The 20,503-nt window shown below is 44.6% G+C and overlaps 1 protein-coding gene across 7 annotated transcripts in view; it reads right to left on the bottom strand.

Annotated features, from left to right (window-relative positions):
* utrn (utrophin) overlaps nucleotides 1–20,503 on the bottom strand; it is a 173,626-nt gene that overhangs the window by 143,788 nt on the left and 9,335 nt on the right. For 5 of the 7 annotated variants that reach the window (XM_047573811.1, XM_047573816.1, XM_047573815.1 and 2 more), the window contains exons 1-9: nucleotides 19,388–20,290; nucleotides 10,956–11,017; nucleotides 9,950–10,042; nucleotides 7,984–8,061; nucleotides 6,823–6,915; nucleotides 5,807–5,979; nucleotides 4,814–4,929; nucleotides 3,796–3,962; nucleotides 280–510 (exon numbers count right to left, since the gene is read on the bottom strand). In XM_047573811.1, the coding sequence (XP_047429767.1) occupies nucleotides 280–510; nucleotides 3,796–3,962; nucleotides 4,814–4,929; nucleotides 5,807–5,979; nucleotides 6,823–6,915; nucleotides 7,984–8,061; nucleotides 9,950–10,042; nucleotides 10,956–11,017; nucleotides 19,388–19,469 (1,095 nt within the window). In that variant the 5' untranslated portion in view covers nucleotides 19,470–20,290. Of the gene's footprint in view, nucleotides 1–279; nucleotides 511–3,795; nucleotides 3,963–4,813; nucleotides 4,930–5,806; nucleotides 5,980–6,822; nucleotides 6,916–7,983; nucleotides 8,062–9,949; nucleotides 10,043–10,955; nucleotides 11,018–18,204; nucleotides 20,291–20,503 lie in introns of those variants that run through there. The other 2 variants (XM_047573814.1, XM_047573812.1) reach the window with 2 other exon arrangements.

Here is a 20,503-nt window from a genome sequence, read left to right as displayed (position 1 = left end):
TTACACACATGCACAGATTCAGACCTCGCGACTACGCCTTGTCAAGAAAGAAAGCAAACTCTGAGCCAGGGCACCGTTTGGAGCGCCGTGTGCCACTGTTCTCAGAAGAATTCCTGGCATTCCCAACATGTACCGAGCATGTACCGCCGGCTATGGGAGGCCTCTGTTTGTGGGATACCGTGTTCACTCTCAGTTTCAGTTTGAGACGTGCACTCGTTAAACTTTTGAAGACTTTAAGTGATTTCTTTTCATTTCAGCAGCGCGGGCGTCTCATCGTACCTCGTGTGTGTGAAACTGGTCTTTGACTTCTTCCACGTCGTCCGACACCTCGTCCTGAATTTGCAGGGCGTCCTCGGCCGACAGCAGCCAAGTCAAAACCTCCTCCAGCGTGGTCTGGTAGCTGTCAAGGTCCACCTCCAGCAGGCTGCCCTCCATCTCCCCCTCGGTCTCGGTCAGTGTGCTGGGGGTCTCGGGCCGGGGGCTGCTGCCTGCTTCCTCCATCTGCACGTTCTGAGGGACGGGACGGTTTACGTACATTTAGTGTTATCGATATTGCAGGAAAAAAGATGGTTGAGTCTTTATTTATTTATTTATTTTAGTGAAGTCACATTCCCATGGCCACGCTAAAAACAAAACTGAACATTTCAAGTCGTGGAATACAGTGATGCCCAGAACCTATATTCATCCTCTGTGCTCTGAGTTTCCTGTGTGCACATCAGCTGGTGAGCCCTAAAATAGACCCAGACATCTCAGAGGGGGCTGTGCTGCTCTAGAGCAAGCAAAGCGAACCTGCCTCTGCTCAGTTAAGGAAAAAAAAAAAAAAACAACAACTGCGGGCCTGTTATGGGATGCTGGGAGGTTCCCCTGGCACACGCGGCCGCTCAATCCTAATTTTAGTATTTAGTTTAGAGTAGCAGTAAGTTTGAGATACGCGTTAAAACTCATAGATTTGGATGACACAGCCTCAAAGGGTAAAAATGGGACCAGACAAAAATGCCTCAAGGAGAAGAGGTTAATTCAACTTTATCCATTTTTTCTGAACAGCCTTTAAAAAAAGCTGCTATATCTCAATAAAACGAAAGTCTATTAAATCCTATACAGTGTGCTCTGTTAACAACAGCACGAAATATTCCAGGTTTCCACTTCTGGTGGGGGGAAAAAAAAAATGTAGGAAAAAGCTCGACAGAGCGGTGTGTGGAACAGAACTGAATTGAACAAGGGATAAAATCTCTCCATGGGCCGGCCATGCCCGACCCAGAGATGACAGAAATGCTAATGGGCGTGTAGGGGCCGGTGCAGCGAAAGTCAAACGGACCTTTGTTTTCCAGGGTGAAATGACACAGTGGTAATGCCTGTGCAACAAACTCAGGAAAGGTCACCTGCTGAAAATATTCACTGACCTTTTGGATATCTTGGAATAACTACTGTAAGCACTCATGCTACACCAGGGAGGGCTGGCAGAGGCCGAGCAGCAAGGAGGGGGAATGAAGACGGGACTGAATGAGGGAGGGAGGGAAGCGCAGCCTCGCTCTATTTATTGACTCGAACGGCTGTAAAATAGCTGCGGTCGGTCTCAACAGAACACTTTATTATCACCAGATGATTTGCACAACTCAGTTCCTGTATTCATCACTTTCGGAGTAGCGGCCACGGAGCGTGTAATGCCGCGCCGCAGATACACTACTGCCCTTATAAACAACGATAACACCGCAATTATTTCTCGCGAAGATTTCACCGAAACAGAAAAACAAGCGTCCGTTTCAAATAAACACTTCAAACATCGGGACGGAGCAGCGCCGCGAACGTAAAACTAAAGTGGGAAACAATACACAGTCATCCCAAAACAAAGAGCCTTTATTGCTCCACTCCGCTCGGTTCTCCCTAACAGCAGTATTACGCATCGCTTCCTATTGGGGAGGAGGAAAAAAAAAAAAATAATAACGTGCCAGGAGAGAGGACCAATCAGAACTCTGTTTAAAAAAGACTTTTCCAGACCTCGTTCCAGAGCGTGTGAAGTATGTGCCCACGGGCAATAAAACCTTAAGAGGTGGTTTTGGGATTTTCTAACTTCTGAATAAAAAAAAAAAAAAAAAAAACTCTAAAACGAGCTGCTCCAGGGCTGTGTGTGATTAAACGGCGCAGCGGGAAGGGTGGGAATGAAAAGCAGAACTAATATGGCGTAAGTGCACGTGTAATATCTAATTAATTTGATCAAGCTGAGTTTATTCTTTCGCTTTCGCGTGTTTATAAAACATTTGTAATTATGAAACATCTGTAACAGCTTACAGATGTTTAATAAACCAATCGGTATGTGCACATCAGTCACACCCCACCCTGTGCACACGTAGGCCGACCATGGAGCTGAAGTAACCCCCTCTACGCACACTCCCATTCTCTCACATTTATCCCCCCCCCCCCCTCCCCATTTCCTTCCATCCCTTTACAGCTTTGTGTTTCCAGCATGCAGCTCAGTCTGTTGGATAATGTCAGAGGGGTGAGTCATGGCTCTGCTCCCTATTTGCCCGCGCCTGCTGTGCTTTTCATGAGCAGCGCTGGAGAGAATGACAGAGACTGCTTCTTTTTTTTTTCTTTTTTTTTTCTCTTCTCAGAGTGGGAGTGACTCATTGCATCTGGCAACACACAACAGCGCAAATTTTAATTCATAATGCTCAAATTTAGAGACGTCTGCGCCCTTGTAAGTTATCAGGAGTTCAATCGATGCGCTGCCGCCTTTCGATTGTTTTAAAAGTAGCTCAGTCACTGAAAAAGAGTCTGTTTCGCAGACTGTGGATGAAGACGGTCGACGCGGCCGGTTGCAGTGTCCCCCCTTCCGCAAACATACTTTTTCCAGAGTGGACGTCTGTCATCTTACGTAGTTCTTATCTTTGAGTGTTTCAAGTGGTTATCGGACGCTATAAATACAGGAAGCTGATATCATGATAACCTCTGTGATTGGCAGCTTCTCTCGGGGAAGGAGTCACGGAGTTTCTTGCAGACGTAGTGGATGCTCCTAACTTTAACTTTACATAACTTTAACCATCTGTTTCAAATGGAAACATAAATGACTGGCTCTGTAGTAAACCGTACTCCCCGACCTACACTGAAATAAATGTGCCACTGTGGATTAAAGGGGCTGTATTACTCATCTAATTGTTAGGGCTATAATAGCGTATGTATTCTATAGATACATAGGAATAACTCGAGTCAGGTTAACACAGTCAGCCCATACAGCTAACGTCACGTCTTTCTCTGCAGACTCAGGGAAAGTCGAAGGAATAATGAACGGTATAATGGTCTTTATCTCTGCACACACTCACATACTCGGTCTAAACAAGCACAGAGAGCTCGAGTCAGTGATAATGCGCGTTGCATAGTTTCGTAATTAAGTCAACGCTGACTTTGTGTTTCTTTTGGGTTGCTTGCTGATGAATGGAAAACATTTTATCGCAAGGACTTATAGCTAATTAAGAGCCCAAAAGAAAGCACCTCATGTGTACACGCGGGTTTGGAGATTGAGAGGTTTCTAAAAAAAAGTTTATAAAAGAGATTATTTGATGAAGGAAAAACTTTTGATTCCAGTCATAAATTCCTGAAGTTTTGAAGCGCTCCGCCGCCGCCTGCGCCGCTGTGGATTTTTGAACGTGTGCGCATAAAAGAACACCTTGAAGTTTTTTGAGAAACAGATGTAACGCTGCCGCAGTTCAAAAGCCTTTGAGAACAGCACAGTGAATCCTCTTTGGTTCAATCCACTCAAAATTAAAAGCCCGCTCTGTAACGTATTAGAGTATGCTTTACCTGGGAGCTGAGGCCCGGACCCGAGTTCTCGGCCTCCGCCTTGTATTTGCGCGGCAAGGTCTCGACTTCTCTGATGGCCTCCATGCTCACGTCTTTGGGCAGCACGGCGAAAAGCGATGTTACGTACATGAGGATGGACTTCTTATCTGGCAGCTGCACGGCCACATCTGGGGGAGGGGGGGGGAGCACAAACACAATTTGAGCGCGAGAAGCAGGAGGGGGGATAAAGAGGTGAAAATTGCATGAGGAGAAAATAAGGACGACAGACAGACAGACAGACAGACAGGAAGGAAGGAAGGTGAGAAAACAAGGCAGGTTGAGACAAGCTGTTCTAATTACGGATTAGGCTTTGATACGGGTGAGGTGTAACCGGCCCTCAGCCATGACATAAGAACAAGTGTCTGACTTTAGACAGATCGAGTAAACGCAGCCAGCTCCTCACAGATCCGCAGCCAAACACAGCATGAAGGTATGTGCACTAGTTTGAGTTTATCCAGCCGCTGGCAGGACATGAAGGCAGGCTCCGCGAACACAGAATACGTTTTAATACGTGGGAATTTCGTCGATATCCAAGGTGATGGGCCCATTTTCATAAAAACTCCCACCATTAAATATTTAAAACAGAACGGATCAGCGGGGATCCGTTAAAGCACGCTGTGTTCGAATTACCGTAAGTCACAGTGGTTAGTGCTATTTACAATATTCAATATTTATACCATAAAATACCGATGGATAAAATTGCAGCTGAACACTGGGAAGTTGTGCTTTTGCCTGGAAGGCCTTCATGACATCTCAAGGGTATAACTAACTTTGTGTTTACTAACAAATTCCTCCAATCAACTCTCTCTTCCTGCCAACACCAGCGGTGCGTCATCATTACCGTAATGGCAGCTTTTTTTTTCCAGAAAGCGCAACTTCCTAGTGTTCAGCCACACTCCTTTTTATGTGCAGATGGATGTTTAGGTCTTAAAGGGTTAAAAGAATATGTAGCCATATGTCCTAGAATATCATGAAGTACCTTCAGGATCCAGCAGCCTCTCAATAGCTAGCTGGTCTTTGGCTACGGTGAAGGCGTGGTCTAGTCTCTCCACGGGGCTCAGCCTGACCACCTGATCCCAGCTGAACGCATCTGGCCTGAAGACACACAGAGAACAGCAACGATTAACATGAGGTCACTCACATGTCGACAGACATCTGCATAAATATAAACATTTCTGCGAGTTTCGTCTCAATTAGTAGTAAATCTGAAATCAAGGCTCAAATATTTAACTCTTCAGAAAATGAATTGCACTAGTTTTGCGCCATAAACGTGATGTAATTATGAGAGCATCTTAAGAGAATCTTGTTAAGTCAATAAATTAACAACGAGCTCATAAATGTTTAAAACCTGTTTATACACCCGGTTTACAGACAAGACAAGAGCGGCGCAGGGGTTGACTTGTGTTGAAGCCAGTTGGGTGTGGAATGTGTGTGTTCAGTGATCCACCTAAACCCCGGGCCCAGGTCTAAACCAACACTGGCCTTTCTCACAGCTCACAGGCCTGTGTGTGTGTGTGTGTGTGTGTGTGTCACTAGTAAGGACAACCAGTTACAGAAAGAGGGGGGAAAAAAACACTTCTGACACATCACTCCCGCTCTTTCTTTCACACACAACAGCGTAGGAGCACACGCACACACACACACACACACACACTGAGCGTGAGCAAACAGTGACATGGCAGGGGTAAACAGAACAAGTCAGGCAGTGTACACACACCCTGCAGGCGCTGACCTGACAACCTGACCTTCCGCCACTTACACAGCTCGCTGGGTATCCCTCACAACCTCTCCCTACACACACACACACACACACACACACACATAAAGAAAGGTTCCTACACATGCGCCATTTCTAAATTCCATGCCCTACTTTCTTGACCGTGTTTGAAGGTTTGTGTCTGTGTGCAGCATGATTGACATTCAGAGTATGAAAGGGGTTTAGAGTAAAGCCCAGAGAGTCGCGGGTCCTCACCTGAAGTGGTGCAGGATGCCGTTCAGAGCCAGGCCGTCAGCCCAGCTGGTGGTGAAATTGAGCACATTGACTTCTGGGTATGAGCGCGTGCACTGTCGCACCCAGCTGAGTAAGATCTTTTCGCTGTTGGTCTGCTGCAGGTTGGACATGATGTCCTTCATGATGTCTTTCACCTACACGAAACATAAGAAAAAGATACACATGAGTAGGAACGTGCGTAAAGTCAAAACATGCGATGATCACGTTATTACCACAACATGATGGACTATTAAATCTTTTCCAGTAGCGCTAATCTGCTAAGGAGTGTCATGCTGGTGTTTTTACAAATATAAACAAATCAGCAACTTCCACCCTGAAAAATAAAGCCATTGCAGAAATGCTTAAAGCTGCAGTTTCTCAAGTGGCCACTTGAGGTTGGCTCCAAAAGTGAGTCAATCACCATAAACCTCCACGTTAAAAAAAGCTATTGTATAGCAGAGATAAATACACTTTGTTCTCTATGAGCAGTTTTTCCATTTGTGACAACTATACAGTGGGTGGATTTGCAAATGAATAATCTATCTTAAAGTCATGCATAATTTAGGGAACGGCTGCTTTGAGTGACAAGATGATGCCATCTCACGAAGTCCTTTTATTCATTGCGGTCATAACAAATAATAGCTACTTAACCAAACTGTACCCACAACAGACACATGGTGAATGCGCAGTATTGTTTATAATGCATAAATGACAGGTGTAGCATTAACGCAAACTAAGAATAGCTCAGGGGTAATGGAAAACTAATATCGAAAACACTGGTAGTGCTAAAGCCCTTTCAATAAAGTTCACTGATGATAAGCATGTTTACATACATGCATGCACATCGGTGCTGAGTGTCCTTCTTCTGAAAGGGTTGATCCCTCTGGGACACCAGCGAGCAGTGAGTTCATAAAGCAAACACTAATGTGTCTTTGCATGTGTGTGTGTGTGTGTGTGTGTGTGTGTGTGTGTGCAGGGTGTTGGTGGAAAGTGCTCACCTGCCAGTGAAGGATAATGCTCCAGATGAGGCCCAAGGTCAGTTTGTGGTTCCCATCCACAATATCTGTCCCTCCTATGTTTACCAGATCCACCTGGGAGAGAGGGGCCGGAGATAATGAGACACAGAACAAGTAGAGAAGTGGTGAAATACTTAACATTTCAGGTGATTTTTACAAATTATTACAAGTTCCTGGCAGATTACACCGAATGTATTCATATTTCATAATATAAACTCCAGATATTATTCAAACTGTCAGCACCTAAAAATACAACTAGCGCTGCTTGTTAAGTATTCAATCAGATTTCACATAGATTTGCATGTAGTAGTGCTCCCGTACACATATATATACTTTTGATTGATGAAATCAGATTTCAAATAACAACATTCAGACTTTTATACATGAATACCACCCTAACTACATCCTTCCATCACAGAAGAAAGCTGCCGTTTTGTCAGACACTTATCATGTGAGATGAGGCCGTGTGTGAACTGATTACATGAAAATATTTTGGACAGGCTCAAGCCACAGAGCGGAACATGAAGTCAAGCGACCTCTCTCCATGCAGGGCTGACCTCTGACCCCAACTCTATCCCCAATTAGTGTCATACTGCCACGCCACCGCCTTAGTCTCTGTCTCCATCCCTACACCGAGCTCAAACACACGGCCCTGTGCAAACACAAGCGTCGCCCATTTCAAAATTAGCAATGCCGTATCCTGGAGCACACACACACTGGCATCCGCTACTGGGATCCTTTCACAATCATTTATAACTTCATTTAAAATAAAGTTCTATGGTCGTATTTGAGTGTCTTTCTACTCAGGATGTGTGGGAACTCATGAGCATGCCCTGTCCTTTATCTCCCACTGCTGAGGTCAAGACATTGACAAACAGGAAAAGACAAAGTCCCACACAGAGGTCACATAAGGACACATCTACTAAGAGTTACTGTTTTGAATCATGACGGTGCTACTTCAACAAAACATGAGATCATTTTGTACTGGTTCCCTTTTTCTGACTGTTCAGTGTGAAACGAAACTCGTGACACGGGGTCAGAAATAACAGACGCTCTGCGCATTTTTCAGTCTCCGCCGAACAGCAGCTGATGATGAAACGACCGGCTTCAAAAAGCGGCAGACGACGCCAGGTAGGTACTCACGTTATTCTGGTGCAGGACTTGAAGGACTTTGTTGACGTTATTGAGAGAGTGCACTCTGGTGGAACCTCGCTCTTTGGTCTGAGGAAGAGGAAACACAGCAGGAATCAGGTGACGGCACGTTCAGGGTTCACCAGCCAATCGTGAAGCTACCCTGTATGTAAAGTGTTATTTACTTTGGCCGCTCATCCGTGTTAAACATAGCTATTAAAGGGGCTGTTTGAGGAAAAGGAAACTTTTAAAATATGACATTGACAAACATTCCCTGAAGGCGGTAAATATCTCCAGGTCAAAGCCAGGGATTACAATGTAAGGATTCATTGCTATACCAAGAAAGAGTGCGCCATCACTCAGCAGAGTGTTTCACGCCATACATTCATCGCACCCATTACCCTCTCAGCGGTGTCCACGGGCCAACTTACGGAAAGAATGGCAGGCTGAGGAGCTGCCAAGTGCAAATCCTTTTAAAGTCTTCACATACCTCCAGCGCTCATTAGCACCCAATTATAGAATTAGTAATTTGGTATCGGAGACAGAGTGTGTGTCTGTGTGTACACGTGTGCATGTATGTGGGCATGTATAGCAGGAGACAGTTGGCACTTAGCGCGGCTGCAGGTGATAGAAAGATGATATGTTTCTGAAGGGGTGCCGGAGAGATGACACAGAAATGCACAGAGCTAGTGCACTTCTGTGTTCAAAGCAACGCAGGAATACTGAAATAGTCGTAGAGTGTGTGTACTAAATGGTGTACACACAGGAAATACAGACATGACGAAATGAATCCAAATAATAAAATAAAATGGATTCATCTAGATTTGATCAAATGTAGGATACAACACATCAGCCAAACATCTGCTTTTGATTTCGTTGTTCCGGTACGAATTGCCTACTGAGGCCTCTTCCTCCATGTAAATCTAATGTTTACCTTAGATTTAACGTTGGAGTTTACAGGAGGTAATACGTGTGCTTGTTCTGACTTGCGTGAACACAGAGGTCAAACTTCAGTTAGGTAGAAACCCTGCGCTCGTATAGTTTGAATGCACACACCGCAAAACATCTGTGAGCGTCTTATTCCGCTTTCAACCCTTACTTGCAGTCAACCTTTTTAAAACATTGTTGCATTAACACAGAAAACGTGTTATCTTTATGTAACATCCAAATAAAGACAAATCTTTGGTGAGAATGTGTTCTGTGAAATGTAAACATAAAGCAGAACGTTAAAACAACACGAGTGAAGCCAGTGAATCAGCGCGTTTACATGCACACCGTAATCAAGTTATGCAAATAAATTTGACTTTCTGAGCGCAGTCACTGTCCCAGTTTACATGCAACAGAGAAAATCAAATAACTGACGGCAACATGTCATCCTCCTCCACACTAGGTGGCGATATGTGTCTCATCAGCAGGTTAATACTGTTTTAATACGGCCCCATTTCTAGTTGACCCATTACGTCATATAACAAACAACTGGTGTCGTTCATGTGGCACACCAGCATTTCAAACAACAACCAGATGGATGATAGTTCAGCTTTTTAATCTCGTATGTAATGTGTGCACTACTTATGGTGCAGATAATATGGAGCTATCCCTCAGGTGGTTCTTCTAAAGGCTCCGTTTACCTTATTCTTCTGCGACCAGCTTTCTCGTATGTTTTTTTTTTTTTACTGGGGTCATATGTCAGCGCAGCGGTTATGGAGCATGTGCACATGCGCTGTCTAGTTAAACTCCGATTAAGGTGTATACATGTTGGGGAAAATCGATTTCCAAACGCATTATCTGGGTGTTTCAATCAGATAAGGAGAACTCCAATGTAATTCAAAGTTAGTTTACAAGTTGTCCAGTTAAAGTCAGATTAAGGCAATAATTTGTTATTTTCACGTGCATGTAACTATACTGAATGATTGAAGCAAAAAATATTAAGTATAAAAAAATGCTGGGCATAAACGGATATAAATGCACACAAACTCACCAGGACAGTATCAGTGAGACCCTCCAGCAGGTCCAGCAGCTTCCTCCCATCCCTCAGATCAGAGAACATGTCTGCGATGGGCGTCTTCCCTGTCTGATAGCGAGAAAACACCATAGCCGGTACTTTAGATTTTGTCTTATGCATCCAATGCAGAGTTTGGCCGCAGCCCTGAAACAACAATCCAAATCTCCAAAGCGGCCAGATGAGCATTTAAAGATAAGTTTAACGCTGAAAGTCATTGTCAATGTGTCACTGGGAGGAAATTTACACATAACAGTGTACTTAAGGGCTTTGTTTAGAGAAGTGTCAAATATAGAAAAGAAAAGTCTGGCACACTTAACAACCACTACCACAACCATAGTCATTCATCAATCTGAAGCTGTCCAAAGAACAGAGAAGTAGAGCCCAACAGCAAACCTAAGAGCTTAACAGCTTATTGCATCATGTTGGACCGTCTGAGGAAAGCAAATATTTAAAGTAGACCAGCAAAATGAACAAATTTAATATAAATCTCTGAGATTAAGTAAAAACACATAAAGCTGTTAGTGCTCTGACAGAAGTGCGTAATGGACGTGCATTAAAACAACATCATGTGTTTGGCAGGACTGCTGCAAGCCTGTCATCCTCTGAGGACAGGACATGTCAAGTATCGAGGCTAGGAGGGAGAGTTTCCATCAGAAATAGGCTGTGGGCCTTGGGACTGAAATAACTTATTTATTCATAGCACTTCAAATTATATCAAATTATAAGGCGGATTAATGCATGGGGATGGCTGCTGCCACCCGGCAGTGCCACTGCTATGAGGTGGGGGTGCCTGGTCTGGTCTAGGTGGGTGGTACATATATAAGTAACATCCACACAAACAAATACCAGGTCCAAAAGTTTACCAGAAATTTTATTTACTTCCCATGTCAGTGGTTTTAATGTTGTGGCTGATCGATATATATATATATGAAATAAAGTGTTTGAACTAATGTATCAATTTAAGGTTGATGTTTCACATTACCTTGGAGAACTGTGCATTTATCCATTTGGTAAAAGTCTTCTTCTGTACTGCATCATGCTCATCTGAGAAAGAGAAAGAGCGGTCTGTTAGGAGGGGGAACAGGTGCACCACAAAACAGGACATTTGCATCGAGCACAAACATAGTTCACCAAAAACCCACTGCGCCAGTTTTATTTTTACTTTTCTTTTGCAGAAACTAATTTCACTTTGGGCCTGATTCCCTCTGCACCGACGTGCCGGTCAGTGGTAATTGTAGCCGGAGGCGTCGCAGCTTTAAAAGCATCAAGATCAATGTGGCCGGAACATCAGAAAATTACGGGAACACAATGCAGACAAGAAGTGCCTTTTGATAATGTGTACGAAATGTCAAAAGTGTAGCAGTCGGAGACAAATGCATTTTGTTAAAAACAAGAAGCCTCTCTGCACATGTGCTCACCCCCCCCCCCCCCCCTCATTTATGTTCCCCTGATCTCTGAATCCAATTGTACAAATATTTCACATTCTCAACCCACTTGACTCCCTCCCTCCCTGCTCTTCCTTTACTCCCTCCAACACGGCTCTATAATAAGGCCTCATTGTGCGTCAGGCAGAGGGTCAGCTGCTTTGATGTGTCTGGGCGATGGCTGGTTCCTGTAATGGATCGGAGTGGCTCACAAAACCCCGGACTGTGAATTACTTTGACTGTGAGTGTGGCAAGAAAAAAAATCATTTCTGACAACAAACAAAGACAAGTCATTATATCTATATTAAATTAAATGTTTTATAAATCATAACTGAAGATCATACTGGGTGGCATGTCGACTGTCACTGCAGCAACACCGCTATTAACCTCAACCTCAAAACAAAGACACATCTGCACCAGTGAGTTTTGTCTGACTCACGGTTGGTGTTCAGTGCGTTGCATCTTTATCTGATTCAAACAAGAACACGGTGAACACTCGCTGTCCAGTGCATCTGCAAGTGGTACGCAGTTTTCAGCTACACTAGCGCAAACAAATGCATTCTGATCCAACAGCCCTTCACTTCATGACGTTCGCGGCGTTCAGCATTTGTTTAATGTAACCGAGATTGTTGGTGATGAGCTGTGTTTTTGTTCTGGAGGCTGTGTCGTACTGACACGTGTTTCTATTATTTTGACAGGCTTTGTCAGACTAAGAAACTCCCTTTTTTAAAAGGATCACAGTTGAATTACCACCTTTCTTAAACCGTTTCGATATAAAAGAACATAAGAACAGTCCTGAAGTGAGCTATAGTGCTTTGGGATTATCATATGTGAAAGGATGTACCTAATGAAGTGGCTAGTCAGTGTAGAAAATAACACCACCATGTTTTCAAAATGAAAAGTGTGAGAAAATGTTATTACTAATTAATAAAACATCTACCATTACCATACACCAATCAGGCATAAGATTATGACCACGTTCCTAATATTGTCAGGTCTCTCTTGTGCCTCGAAAACAGTTGTGACTCATCAGAAAATGAACATGGGCCTTTCCGAGGTTGTCCTGTGGTGTCTGGAAGCAGGAAGTTATTGGGGGGGGCCTTTGAGTGAGGGGAGGGTCCTCTGAGGATCATCCCACAGATACTTGATCAGGTTGGGATCTAGTGAATTTGGAGGCCAGTTTTCTATATTTTTTGAGTTGTTCCTAAACCATTTTGTGCCTGTACCTACATCAAGCTGCATCCTGATGGGGGTTGCTGCTGCCACCAAGGAGTGTCACTGCTATGGGGTGGGCGGGGTGCCTGGTCTGGTCTAGGTGGGTGGCACGTGTCTAAGTAACATCCACACAACTGAATGCCAGGTCCAAAAGTTTCCCCAGCAGAACATTGCGTTGTCACAAGATGGTCAATGTCATTTACTTCTCCTGTCATAATGTTGCGGCTGATCGGCGTATATACTGTTTAAATAAGGATAAACAGTGGCGGAGGATTACATTTCAGTGCATCAAGAGATGGCAGACACGTAGTCACATCGCTCAACAAGCAGACGAAAGCAGAAAGGCAGCATCAAAACGTTCTTTCTTTCTGATGTCCCTCTCCTGTAACCTCATAAACAACTTGTTCATTAAGTTAAGTCTGTCTGTCCGTCCGTCTGTGAAGGCTGCACCCAAGGCAATGCGTCCAAAAAAACAAACGCATCCACATCTGTTTCCGAGCACCGTGACTCAGACTGCAATCTAAAGGGTGGAGAAGTGGTCAAAAAGTGAAATGTGCGTACGAGCGTTAAACTGCCACTGTCACTCAAGAGGAGGCTGTGTAAAGCACCATGAACTGAACAAAAGGTCAAAGGTTATGATCACCAGCCCCAGCGGTCGTCGGCTTCTTTGTTCGGGGGGCGTGTAGAGTGTACGCTGCATGTGTTGTGTGTGTTGTGTGTAGCCGCTGGCTGGGTGAAGAGGGGCATAAAAACAAGAATGTACTGCAAGGGGAGGCCAGAGGTAGGGGTGAGAAAGGTGAAGAGGTGAGTGGATTGGATAAATGGTGGCGGAGAAGAGGGGTTGAGGGGGGCGTGTCAGGTTTTTTTTTTCTTTTTTTTTTAAATTGAGTGTTGACGGCTCCTAAAGACTTGTTAGATGGCAGATAGATAGAAGAACATAGTTCACTTAATCGTGATTTCAGATAGTTGTTCTACGAAACTCTTGAGGATTCTTTCTCAGTAAGAAGAAAAGACAAATAAGTGGTCACGTGAGAAAACTAAGGTTAAGACTAGGTGCTGTAACGAGGGGAGTAATGGGGCTAGTAACTGATGTCAATCAATTACAGCGGATAACTCACAGGTGAGACATGTTCTGACAAGGAGAGGATAAGAATGAAAAACATGCAGACCACAAAACAAAAAAAAAGATGGGGGGAAAAAATGCATCATAAATATTGAGACAGGCAGACATATGTGGAGAAAAATGCTGGCAAGAACATTTAAAAACTAATGAGGAGCAGGAGGTGCAGAGCAGGTACAGCGCAGGTAACGCTTTCAACACAATATCCGATTTCCTCGTTATAAAAAAAAAAAAGGCCGCCTGTGGAGGCCTCCTGTCGCTCCAGCTTTACGGGCACCCTGTGGAGGGCCTCCGAGGCCCCTGGGGAGAGGGTCCCTGTGGGCTCGGCTCTCCTGGGCTTTGCTACCTCACCGTCCTGACGGAACAATACACCGATTCATACAATCTGTCTGCTGCTCCTACTCACCGCAGCGAAGGAATGCCTTACTGCAGGACAGATCAAAGCGGCAGCGACAGGACAGTGTGTGAAAGGGAGTTTGTATAAGCAAGGAGGGGAGTCTGTGCAACATTACTCCGCACCAGTCTTTACACAACAGGAACACTACGTTAAAAGTGTCCATTTATGTCCCTGTTTACATCTACCTACAGGTACCTCAGAGTTCACACTTGAAAAATAAATGACTGAAGGATAAGATGCAAAAAAATTAAGACAGGTGTCAATTTAGCCACTAATCAACAAAGAAGCTTCAATTTTGAAGTAAATGTTCTTGGTTCACCCTCAGGCAGAGCAACCAGGAAAGTCATATTTGAAGCCTGTACTTAAATAAGTACAAGCAAACCAGTTTCAACCTCCCTGTGTCTTTGTCAGGGAAGAAATGGTAAAAACTGCTGCAATTTATAGACAATAAATGAGAAATATTGATAGAATGAACTAATAACACCAGTATTACTTCCAGCAGTTATCATAAGAGTATAAAACAATAGGCTCCAACCCAAAATAAGTTAATACTGTCAATCAGTACGAGTTTAACAGCTATATAAGCCTAACATGAGATCATTACCGGTTATTAGTATTAATGTTCATTTTAAAACTACTCTCAGCTAAAATTAATAAATGACTTAATTGCTTCCTTAGTGTGTTATTACTCTCACTATATTGCCCCCATTCCCTACTTCAAACCAAATTGCTTTAGTGCTCCGCTTGTTTCTTCAACATGCACTCTGTCGGGTAACAGGTCACCTCTCACAAGTCTTATCAGAAAATGAGAACTCAATTATAACGAAGTGAAATCCGAAACAGCACTGGACATTACACCGACTCTTGTAGTATTGCTGCAGGCGCTTTAGAGCTTTTAGAGGTGGAGTCGGTAATTTCAGTCTAATACCGTGTTATAACTATACTCTGTATAAATATGGACGAGGGAAATGCTCCTCAAAAGGGAAGGATGGTTTCTAGGATTTTAGGTAGTTAGTTGATGCACATTCAAAATATACATTTTTTTATATAGGTTTGGTCTTAGTTATCGGATGCTGTTGAAACGTGAATGGCGACCACCAGTTGCCATGCCAACCATTCCATTAAAAAAATAGTACAGTGTATCATCCAACATTTCTTTGTGACTGGTGGATTTAGAGCAGCATTAATTAAACGAGTCTAGCGGAAGTGTAGTCGGGTCATCAATCAATATCATGGCTCCAAACTCGCAAGATGGCGCTGCCCATATCTCCAGGTAAACAGTGTGTCAGTCTGGCCAACGCAAGGAAGTGGTGAGACGTTGTCCATATTTATGCATCATAACCGTGTTTCTCTGCATGTGTTTGTAACATGCAAAGTCTAACTACCAACAGACACCCCTGAGCCATGTTGCGCAGTAAGCCTTTTGCAATAAATGAAATAAAAAGTAAAAAAAAAAAGTTTCCTGGCAGCAGCCCAGTCACGCTGGCAAACTTTAACCACTTGGAAGCGGCCTTTATGGGTCACTTGGTCATATGATAAAGACGTCCTATCAGCACAGTGAGGAGAAATGAACAAACTGCACAGGCACAGTGAAGCAAGAGTCACATTCACATTCTGTTTGCAGAACAAATATTCGCAGCCTGTCAAATGACCAGTCATCAGCATTAGATCATCTACGCTCTGCGAGGGTTCTGTGCGGTTACGTGGTTACGTGTGATGTATTGACAAACTGGCGCGGTTGTCAATGGCTAAACAGGAAGTAGTGATTACATCAGGGAGCGTAATCTCCCTGTTGTCCTCGCACAGCTCAATGAGTACACACCTTCTCAAAATATTGTACGCATGTGTGTAAACTCACACCGCAGCCTGAAGAGAACGGTGTTGTGTTTCATATCCCGTTACAAGAAGTCAGTTTGCTTAAATAAAAAAAATATGAAAGAATAAAATTAGCCAAGGAAATAAATGACCCCAAACTAAAACCAAGTGTTTGGATAAATGTTTACTTTTTTAAAATATGGTCCGAAGCGATCAAATCAGTCCACGCCAGGCTGCTCCTATTTTGTTGACCCCGTGTCGACCGACGTTACGTAACGCAAGAGCTCGCAACGCTGACAAAATTGAGAAAAACCGAACCACAAACAAACCCCGTGATCTAAACGGGTAAGAAAAGAAAAACAGGGACACGCACACGTCGCTCAGAGCGGCCAGCTGGGAACACAGAGCAGACACATAAAATATACAGCCTCCGTCTCCAGCCCTCTCACAGGTGGAGAGAGGCCCTGAATGACCACACAGCATGGATAAGGAGGAGGAGGAGGAGGAGGAGGAGGGGGGACGGACGGACGGTGGGAGGCACCGAGGTGAAAATCAAACAAACCATCAGGGTTTCCACGACAGCATCGGACGGTAAACACGAGAGCGCCGAGCTTAGACAAACAGAGATATTTACAATGTTTGCCGCACCACAGAGCAGCTGTTACCTCTCATCCAGACCTTGCATTAACGTCCGTCCTGGGGAATCCGATCACGCATTGAGGACGCGTTTGACTGATCCGATCTCTGACCACATTTGCAGGTGTCCTGGGACACATTCGACCACGCTCCTTCGGTAGGGTAAACACACGATGACGGCCTATCCGGTATGAGATTCCGTCATTAAATAATCGGCTTTAATAATAGTAATAATACTTAATTACTGATGCAGTCACGTTGATGTATAAATAGCTATGTGAGATCAAATTACGCATTTTCTCAATCTCTCTGTCTTAATAATAACTCAACATGTGCCAAAGTCATGACTCACACAAAAGACAATTACAGACAGCATCTGCTAACGCACTGTACTTCAGCCCAAATGACGTTTATTTGCATGTCGGAGCACAAAACTGAGATTGATCAGATCTGAGGATCTGGCTGAGGACGCATGTGGAGACGCGGTTCGATGCCAAGTGTGAAGACGGGCACTTAAAGCTGACCTGTCTCAGTTCTGCCCAGGATGGATGTTAATGCAAGGAGCGAACGGGGCCAGTGTTGGGGTTTAAAGCCTTAAAACGTGGCCTCTGAACGAGCCACCACATTAGGCCGCAGCGACTGGAGGGTTAATTGGCAGGATACCAACCAGGGTGTGTGTGCGTCTGAAAGCTGTCAAGACGTTCACAAGCGCCTGTACCAAAAATAAACTTATTTTAATGACAGTGGGAGCACAATGCGTGACGTTCTCAGGTCACTGGCGACGAAGCATTAAGGCAGGCTTTTCTTACCTATTAAAACAACTTTAAACGAGAGAGTGCACTCGCGGAAAAAAAAAAAAAAAGTTTCACATGGTGAGCTTCACCTTGACGGCTGTCTGGAAGGAGGCTGCATGCTTTCCCGTCTTTTAGTAGCTAATTGGAAAGCGCTAATCTGTACTGTACAAACAATCCCACTACGAGCACACGGACCTCAGATTCTCCATTCACCCTTTCCAGTTTCTTGTGCATTATTTTGGCTCCGTAGGATGACAGGAATGCTTAGAATTCATATAATTTCCCGTACATTCCTCCCTAACCCCCCCTCCCCTCCGGTGGTCACTTGTCTGAGCTTGCCCGAGCCAGCGCTGCCTTGTTGACACTCTTCCCGCGCCGTGATATGTGAATTTGTAAGAAAAACACTCCGGAGCGTTCAGGGAGATTAACCCATATCCCCAGTCTCCATCTCTAAAATGCCCCTGCGGTCTGCACTGTAGCTGCGTGAATTGGTGTAATTAAGGGTCAACATAAGACTATGAGTCTGAGTGTATTGTGTGCAGGTCAATCACCAAAACGAGCAATTAAAAGCAGGGAAACTTATAACAGTCAAATATCATCATGTTTTGATTTGTGGTGCCGCGCCAGAAATTTGTTCTGCAAAATTAAAAGTTGCTTTCGTTGTACGATTACCTACCAGGAAATCACAATCCCCATTCAGCCACTTCAAAACTTGCACAAACAACATTCACCATTTGTCACCGACGTCTGCAGCCCGAGCCCAACCACACCTGTGGCACGCCTAGCCGCCGCCAAAGCCGAGAATGACACACCTGTCAAAAAGCTCCTACCTCTGAGTTTGAGCCCGTGCTCTTTGAGCCCGTGCTCTGCCATCCTTTTTTTACCACAGGCCGTCACAACGCCGAACAGAAGAAACAAAGCAAAAGAAAAAAAACAAAAAAAAAACAGGACAAAACAAGCTAGTCCAGCGCAAAAGAGAGTATTCCTTCTTTCCTTCTTCTTCTCCTCCTCCTCCCTCCTCTGCCTCTGTCACTCCTTGACCAGAGAGAAAGAGAAGGGGGGAAAAGATCAGAAGAATGCAGCAGCAGCAGCAGCAGCAGCAGAGAGAGAGAGGCAGAGGGGAGGGAACGAGGGACAGTGTCAAGGAAAAGGGAAAGGGATCGGAGGCGAGAGGAACAGGACGGGGCAAGCCAAGAGTGGGTAGGCCGTGATGCAGCGTGGGAGATAGGGGACGAACGCAGATAAAACACAGAGACACTGTTCTGCACCATCCCGGCGTGCAAGCGGAGCAGAATGCAAGCGCCATCACCAAGATGGGGAGAGAGACAAAGAAGGGGGCACGTCGGGCAGAGATTGGCAAACGAGCGTGGAGGCGACGCGGTGGGAAGGAAACTGTTCAACTTTTTTTCATCTGCACTTTGTCGGAAATACGCTCAGCTCCAAAGGCTGGAACAGAGGGCTTGGGTGAAAGCTGTGAAAAGATGTAAGGTCATGAAAAAGTACAATGATTTTACCAGAAAAAAAAAAGAGACCTGAATAAGTGGGAAGTGCTGTTATAGAGAAAAATCACTGAAATACGAGAAGTGAAAGACGCAAAAAGGGACAATTTTCTTTTGAAAGCAAATCCAGCGTGAAAAATGTGGAATAAGAAATGGGACCATGTGGGATCAACGTTTCACCTTTCAGGGCTATTTCACATTTGTCAGATTTGTCATTTTGGAAACATTACCCAACACTACCGCTGATCAACACAATAGCTCGGTTTTATGAAGGCTGACTCCTTGGATTAAGAGTCAAACGACGGAAAGATGCTGAAGAGTCAGGGCTGCATGCAACTAATATTTAGACATTAAATAAAAACGGTGCCGTGCGTAAGACTGGAGGAACAAACATGACTCAAAACAAATACGTCCCGGCTGACGTTCAACCTGAATTTTACTGGTGCGGACATGAAAACGAGGGCAAACCAGACGCTCTTACGTCAATCCAGACTGCGAAGTGATTAAACCTTACCTAGATCCACACAGTTATCGCGCTTCTCTTTCCTCCTGAAGAAGTTGCGCTTTCTCCACGACATCCATTTACTCAAATTCATGATAGTAAAAATAAAAAAAAAAATTAAAAAAAAGGAGAGATAGCGGTCTTAACAGCAATAGAGAAAAAAAAGCAAGTGAAACAAAATGAAAACAACAAATCCGGAACAGGAAGACAAGGTGGTGGTGAGAATGAGAGATAGCGACAGAGAAAGAAGAAGGAGGAAGTGGAGGTGTGAGAGCATTTAACGAGTACGCTGGGTTTACTCGGGGTGCTGGGCCGGGCTTTCTGATGTCACGTCACGTCCCCCACACACACACACACACACGCACACGCTTGACAGGAAGGCGAGAAAAGCGAGTGGCAAAAACAATTAATGGCTGACTGACAGGTGACAGGGAGGTCTAACAGCTGATTGTCCCGTGGAAAAACAGAGTAACAACAGGACTAATTGTCCCACTCCGCAGAAAACGGAAGCAGATAAACACGATCCAGGTTGACCTTAGTCCCTAAAACACGCCGCTGACGCTCACAATGGGCTACGAGAGTCACCGCGTTTACTAATGTTTACACGAAAGTGAAACCTCTGCTAATCACAAAATCACACGAGTATTCACAATTTGTCACACGTTTGCTGACGTTCGGTGCAGGTTGAGAGGAGCAGGGAACAGAGGGGAGGGAAAAAAAAAGCCTGAGTCCATTTGCTCATTGATATATTAAGTCAATGAGGGGCAACTGAACAAACAGCTCTACACCCTCACCGAGAGGGTGAAATGGAGGGATGTGAGCTGGAGCCGGAGGGGAAAGGGAGGAGGGAACCCGGGAGAGAAAGTTTATTTTCCTGTGTTTTGTTTTCTCTTTTCCCTTTCCTCGACAATAGAGGAACCGGAGGAAGAACACCAGCTCCGTCCGCTGCGACCGACTTCCAGAGTCTGACTGAATGAAATCCACTTCCCACCGCAGCGAGTCGCAGCAGCTGGTCTGGTCACAGCTCAAGAGGAGTGAAGCGGTTCGGGCGAGCCCGACCTTGGCAGAGGCTGAAGGGACCAGACACCAAAAGGAACTTTCTACGGGATTAGTCCGAGACAGGCGTCC

This window comes from Mugil cephalus, chromosome 21 (genome assembly GCF_022458985.1).
Source record: "Mugil cephalus isolate CIBA_MC_2020 chromosome 21, CIBA_Mcephalus_1.1, whole genome shotgun sequence".
Classification (NCBI taxonomy): Eukaryota; Metazoa; Chordata; class Actinopteri; order Mugiliformes; family Mugilidae; genus Mugil; species Mugil cephalus.
Note: the sequence above shows the minus strand (reverse complement) of the source record. Positions and strands in the feature narration are given on the sequence as shown.